General features: G+C 35.9%; 1 protein-coding gene and 1 long non-coding RNA gene across 2 annotated transcripts in view; one reads left to right on the forward strand and one right to left on the reverse strand.

Annotated features, from left to right (window-relative positions):
- Nucleotides 1-7,500, forward strand: part of LOC137650676 (uncharacterized) — a 432,764-nt gene that overhangs the window by 101,268 nt on the left and 323,996 nt on the right. The gene's annotated exons all lie outside the window — the stretch shown is intronic.
- The window catches only part of LOC137650441 (serine-rich adhesin for platelets-like), an 11,560-nt gene continuing 10,100 nt past the window's right edge, over nucleotides 6,041-7,500 (reverse strand). The window contains exon 2 of the mRNA XM_068383670.1: nucleotides 6,041-7,500. This exon is cut by the window's right edge and continues 929 nt beyond it. Coding sequence (XP_068239771.1) covers nucleotides 6,041-7,500 — 1,460 coding nt within the window.

A 7,500-nucleotide genomic window follows, 5' to 3' on the forward strand; every position in this document is an offset into this window, starting at 1 on the left:
GTTCTCTTATATTTACTTCTATTGTACTTTTTTTTATTTTTCTTGACTTTTTCTTTTTCTATAAGAGCTTCTAATTAATCGTTGACTTACCTATTAAGTCAACCGTATTTTGATATTATTTTTGCTAATATACATATCATGAATGATAAGACATATAGTTCCTAAGTCAACCTTATTTTTATCATATTTATGTGGATATGTACATATCAGGAGAAAACACACATAGATAGCTACTTAGTCAATTATACTGTTATCATATACTGTATATGTGAATACGTACAGTATACAGTATATATCATCAATGAGAACTCACACATAGGGTTGTGGTGGCCGATGTGGTAACGTCCCTGACTGGCGAACAACAGACTGGACTTCGAGTCCCGCTCAAACTTGTTAGTTTCTTTGGTCGCTGCAACCTCACCATCCTTGTGAGGCTAAGGAATTGGTGTTCGGGGAGTCTAGATATCTATCTGCTGAGTCATCAGCAGCCATTGCCTGGCCTTGCCTGGTCCTGTCAAGGTGGAGAGGGACTTGGGTGCTTATAGAATGTATATATGGTTAGTCTCTAGGGCATTGTCCTGCTTGATACGGAAACGTCACTGTCCCTTGCCTCTGCCATTCATGAACGACCTTTAAACCTTGAGACCTTTAGTTAGGTCAACATAGCTATTAAGTCAACCGTACTTTTATCATATTTATGAGAACACGCTCATTTTGCCATTCATAAATGGTCCTTCATTCTAATCCATCCATTTATTCCGCATATTGAATACAGAAACGAGTAGAGATATTTAGAGAAGTGTCGATCAACTGAAATAACATAACGGGTGCTTTCCATAACAATGCAATAATTAATGGAAAAAAAAAAAACCTGCTATGACCAAGACAAATTCTATTCTATCTACATAACTTCTATTTTTCTCATCTGGAGGACTTTCATCTCTTCCACCTTTGGAACAGCCCCCTCCCCCCCTCCACTCCCCATCCCCCTCAAATAGAAATCGAAAGAGATTACTTGACGCCGCAATTATACATTTTGGGTTTTGGTGACCGATATGGTAACGTCCCTGACTGGTGAATGCCAATCTGGGGTTCGATTCCCGCTCACACTCGTTAGTTTCTTTGGTCGCTGCAAACTCACCATCCTTGGTAGGCTAAGGATTTGGGGGTTTCGAAGAGCCTATAGGTCTATCTGCTGAGTCATCGGCAGCCCTTGCCTGGCCCTACCTGATCCTAGCTTGGGTGGCGTAGGGCCTTGGGTGCTGATCACATGTATATATGGTCAGTCTCTAGTCTCATTGTTCTCTAGTCTTGGGTAGTGCCATAGCCTCTGTACCATGGTCTTCCACTGTCTGGGGTTAGAGTTCTCTTGCGTGAGGGTACACTCGGGCATACTATTCCATCTAATTTCTCTTCCTCTTGTTTTGTTAAAGTTTATATAGTTTATATATGAGATATTTATTTTAATGATGTTACTCTTCTTAAAGTATTTTATTTTTCCCCTTTTCTTTTCCTTACTGGGCTATTTTCCATGTTGGGGGCCCTGGGCTTATAGCATCCTGCTTTTCCAACTAGGGTTGTAGCTAAGCAAGTAATAATAATAATAATAATGATAATAATAATGATAATAATAATAATAATGATAATCAATTTAAACTCGAAAAATAGTTTCGCTTTATTATAAGAATATCGTCGCTTGATAGAATCTCCAATTTTAGTCTAATCAATTGGTCGAAGGTAAGAAAATATAGTTTATCAATAAAGCAGGTCCAATACCGAGAAGGATAAGTACATACCCCCCCCCCCCCTCCTCATGCCATGCACACACAAACACACACACACACACATTTCCATGTATTGGTAACTGGATTTATGGACATACACAAGCTTCCTGGTAATATACAAGGAATATAATTGAATATTTAAATTGATTATTAAGACGAAGTATTATTACCATAACAATGAGAATCTTTGCTAATAATATCAATGGTAATTCTGATTTGACAAATAATAAATAAGATGACTGATATGTACATTTACTTATCGTTATTTACTTTATTTTTTCATTTTTTTTTTAGTATAACCATTTTTTTCTGATTGCCTCTCTTTTACTTTTGTAACCATACATTGTTACTTCTTTAATTCTTTTTTGGTATTATAATTATTTCCCGAAATATTTTTCTCTTTTTTTTACTTTTGTAACTCTACACCCAAATGCAATTCCTTATTTGCTTCTTTTTAATGTACTTTTTTCACGTAAATATTCACTTTTTTTTTTTCCTGTAACTGCACAAACAAATACGATTCCTTGAAATTACATCGCCAAAAAAGAAAAAAAGAAAAACTCATAGCGATGGTTTAAAAGGGTTAAGAAAGTATTGCTCATGAATTTTATATTATTATTATTATTTTTATTTTTATTATTATTATTATTACTAGCCAAACTACAACCCCAGTTGGAAAAGCAAGATGCTATAAGCCTAGGGGCTCCAACAGGGAAATAAAGCCAAGTGAGGAAAGGAAATAAGGAAATAAATAAATGATGAGAAAAAAACAATAAATCATTCTAAAAACAGTAACAACGTCAAAACAGATATGTCATTTATAAACTATAAACAGACTTATTTCAGCTTGTTCAACATAAAAACATTTGCTGCAACTTTGAACTTTTGAAGTTTTACTGATTCAACTACCCGATTTGGAAGATCATTTCACAACTTGGTAACAGCTGGAATAAAACTTGTAGAATACTGTGTAGTATTGAGCCACATGATGTAGGAGGCCTGGCTATTAGAATTAACTGCCTGCCTAGTATCACGAGAGGATGGAAGTGTCCAGGAAGATCTGAATGTAAAGGATGGATAGAATTATGAAAAATCTTATGCAACATGCATAATGAACTAATTGAACGACGGTGCCAAAGATTAATATCTAGATCAGGAATAAGAAATTTACTAGACCGTAAGTTTCTGTCCAATAGATTAAGATTAGAATCAGCAGCTGAAGACCAGACAGAGCAATACTCAAAACAAAGTAGAATGAGAGAATTAAAACACTTCTTCAGAATAGATTGATCACCGACATTTTAAAAGATCTAAGAAAATATTGCTCTCCTGATTTTTTTTTTTTTTTTTTTTTTTTTAAATGGCTATTTCAAGGAATCTATTAAGATACTGAGTGATGCTTTTGCATCTTATAGAGTGAATTCGAGTCTCACCGACACCCTGGTTTTCATCTATCAATCAACTATAGTCAATTTCTTTTAATGAGGTGAATTTGCACCGACTCGCAGCGGTGCCCTTTAAGCTCGGGAAAGTTTCCTGATCGCTGGTTGGTTAGAATTATCTTGTCCAACCAATCAGCGATCAGGAAACTTTTCTGAGCTAAAAGGGCACCACTGCGAGTCGGTGCTAATCTGCCTCGCTAAAAAATATTGACTATAAGTACTGATTTGCAAACGTCACTTTCCTGCATATTTGCTGTATATTTGCGGCTTCCAGGCTTGATAACCTTTCATGAAATGAGGAGAAATATCACCGGGAATAGAATTGATTTATGAGTTCCAGCTTGGCTTATTTTTTTTTTTTTTTAATCAATTATTTGTTTTTTTTTTCCTCTTATATGGTAATGTCTAAAGTTTTAGTTCTTATATTGTGTACTTTCAGTTTTTTTATTTTTTTATTGTCGTTCCCCGATCTGTGTTACTTTCTTTTTCTAACTTGGGTTGCAGCTTGGATAATAATAATAATAATAATAATAATAATAATAATGATAATAATAATAATAATTAACATGATAGTAATAATAATAATAATAATAATAATATAAATGATGATAATAATAATAATAATAATAATAATAATAATAATAATTAACACAATGACGATGAAGATGATGATAATAATAATAATAATAATGAAAATAATAATAATATTAATAATAATAATAGCGATAATAAAAATAATAATAATAATAATAATAATAATAATAATAATTTGTACTTCCATTTTGCCATCTTGCTATCCACCATTAGCAAAAAGAAAAACTATATTATCTAATATAATCATTAAAAAATCTTCATTAAATTTCAGTAAATCGATCCCATCTAAATACACAATCTCTGTCTTCACGTTCTTAAATCAATACCAGATAATTCATCTAAAAATTATAATGCAAACCCTTTTAGCAAACATTCGGCACGAAAGTTTTCGAGAAATTTATTAGCGCCAGGTGAAGCATCTTGGTCTTCAGGGAAAATAAATCGATTACAGGGATCCTCGCCCTGGAGAAAGTAAAAGCCCTTTCAAAGATTGAAAGCAGGAAATGTGCGAATCTCCAATTGATGCATCGACTAAAGAAAGAAATGGCCATTAAAAAATTGGCATCGGGGGACTGGGGTTGGGAGGTTGCGAATAGCGCGGGGGTAGGGGAGGTAGACGGGGACCACCGGGGGGGGGGGGGGGGGGGGGGCGTAGACCGGGACCGCGGTAAGCGAGGGCCGCGATGGACGGGGTCCGTGGGAGGGGAATAGATAATCATGAAAGATGAGCCAGATGGTATTCTATCAATGTGAGTTCTCTCTTCTTGGAAAATTCCATGGTTTTTTTTAAGTTGGTTTCCAAAAAGAAGAGCGACAAAAATCGTTCAGATAAGGAGGATTATGTTTTGCTTTCTCCCATCAGGTGATTATTGATTAATTGTTGCAATTCGCTGGTGTCGCCCAAAGGTGCCTCTGACTAATGTGATGCATCCTGGCCCTTTTATCTTCCTGACATTATCTAATAATGAATTAATTTTTTATCTTTTTGTTTTTATTTAGTTTTCTCTTTCTCTAATGTTAATGTTTAAGAATGTTAATGCGGGAAAGGATCATTCTTGTCAATATACAAAACAGTATACATTTAATTCCATATGCATAAATTTGAAAAATTGTGAAAATTTACGTTAAATAGTAAATTTTACATATAATTCCAAATTCATAATACAGAATAAAATGCGTAAATATACTTGAAATAGATTACAATTATTACCCTATTAAGAAAACTCCAAAGACCAGTCACATTTCTTATAATTATCTTTCTTAATTATCATTTTGTTTCGTTGTTTTATAAAACTATCAATCATTGATTGAACTTAGAAAAGAAGTTTTCCCGAGGGAATTCGTCTGTTAAACCCAGAAAGTTTCGCTCTTTCAATCAGAAGATATAAATCTTTTCAACTATTATTTTATTCATTTAGAATCAGAGACGAATATTTCTGTCCAATTCAAGTATTATGCCTCCCTTGAATAACAAAATACCAATCTTTTCAGAAATATATATCTATATATATATATATATATATATATATATATATATATATATATATATATATATATATATATATATATATATATATATATATATATATATACTGTATACATATATATATATATATATATATATATATATATATATATATATTTATGAATATGTATACAATGAAAGAAAAAGAGAGGGATAGAGAGCGTATATACACTTATGGTTGTTATTTATGTATGGGCACAAAGAGAGAGAGAGAGAGAGAGAGAGAGAGAGAGAGAGAGAGATTCGGAATCCGAACATCTATAGATTTAGACATATCCAAAGAGGGGTCAAATCTTCGAGGGAAAAATACTTGTTTTTAAACCCTACATCTGAGCATATCCCCGCTGGCTTAAATCCATTTAATAGGGAGAGTACTAGACGTAAAGACAGACAGAGAGAGAGAGAGAGAGAGAGAGAGAGAGAGAGAGAGAGCCACGGGCCCTGTTTTGCTGTTCACCTCCGCATTTTAGTAAAACCGAATATGCCGAATGGGGAATTTGCATATCAAAGAAAAGGCCAGAGCAAAATGTTCTTTATGGTCTCCTTCCCTTCAAGCTAGAAATGCTTGCGACGCCGGAATTTACATATACACGGAGATTTTCCGGTTTGTGATTGCTCGAGGCCAGCCAGGAACCATTACCTTTTTTTTTTTAGAGCAAATTTAAAGGCTGGCTCTCCTTTCTCGACAGACTCTTTTAGGAAGTCGGGACCATCTTGAGAGATCGGCATATCGATTGCTGTTGGCGCTTTCTGTGGGGCGTAACGTATTGCATCGCTAGTGCTGCTGTTACTAGTACTGCTACTGTTGCTGCTACTAGTACTGCTACTGGTACAGCTACTAGTGCTGGTATTGCTGCAACTAGTACTGCTACTGCTGCTATTAGTATTGCTACTGCTGCTACTAGTATTGCTACTGCTGCTATCCCTGTTACTAGTGCTGGTATTACTGCTGTTGCTGCTACTAGTAATGGTATTACTGCTACTGCTGATGTTAATACTGGCATTGCTGCTAATAGTACTGGCATTGCTACTACAAGTACTGCTACTGCTGCTTCTAGTACTGCTATTACTACTACTGGTACAGCTACTAGTGCTGGTATTGCTGCAATAGCACTGCTACTGTTGCTACTAGTATTGCTACTGCTGCTATTAGTGCTGCTATTCCTGTTACTAGTAATGGTATTACTGCTGTTGCTGCTACTAGTACTGGTATTACTACTACTGCTGATATTAGTACTGGCATTGCTGGTACTAGTACTGGCATTGCTACTACAAGTACTGCTACTGATACGGCTACTGTTGCTCCTAGTACTGCTATTACTGCTACTGGTACAGCTACTAGTGCTGGTATTGCTGCAACTAGTACTACTACTAGTATTTCTACTACTGCTGTTAGTGCTGCTACTCCTGTTACTAGTACTGGTATTACTGCTATTGCTGCTACTAGTACTGGTATTGCTGCTTCTAGTACTGGCATTGCTGTTATAAGTACTGCTACTGCTGCTACTTGTACTGCTACTGCTCCTACTAGTACTGCTATTACTGCTATTAGTACTGGTATGTCTTCTAGTATCTCTGGTACTGCTGCTTTTATTGTTGCCACTAGTGCTGCTAATATTACTGTTACTGCTGCTACTAGTACTGCTATTGCTGCTACTATTACAGCTACTAATACTGCTATTGCTGCTACTATTACAGCTACTAATACTGCTATTGTTGCTACCATTACTGCTACTGTTGCTACTAGTACTGCTGCTGCTCATACTGTTACTGCTGCTACTAGTGCTGGTATTTCTGCTACAATTACTGGCATTGCTGGTACAAGTTCTGCTTTTGCGGCTGCTCGTACTGTTACTGCTGCTACTAGTGCTGGTATTGCTGCTACAAGTACTGGCACTGCTGGTACTAGTACTGCTACTACTGATGCTCGTACAGCTACTGGTGCTGTTCGTACTGTTACTGCTGCTACTAGTACTGCTATTATTGCTACTAGTACTGGTATTGCTGATGCTAGTCCTGCTACTGCTGCTACTAGTACTGTTACCGCTGCTACTAATACTGTCATTGCTGATACTAGTCCTGCTACTGGTGCTACTAGCACTGCTATTGCTGCTACTAGTACTGCTGTGGCTGCTACTAGTACTACTGCTGCTGC

Source organism: Palaemon carinicauda, chromosome 12, assembly GCF_036898095.1.
Source record: "Palaemon carinicauda isolate YSFRI2023 chromosome 12, ASM3689809v2, whole genome shotgun sequence".
NCBI lineage: Eukaryota > Metazoa > Arthropoda > Malacostraca > Decapoda > Palaemonidae > Palaemon > Palaemon carinicauda.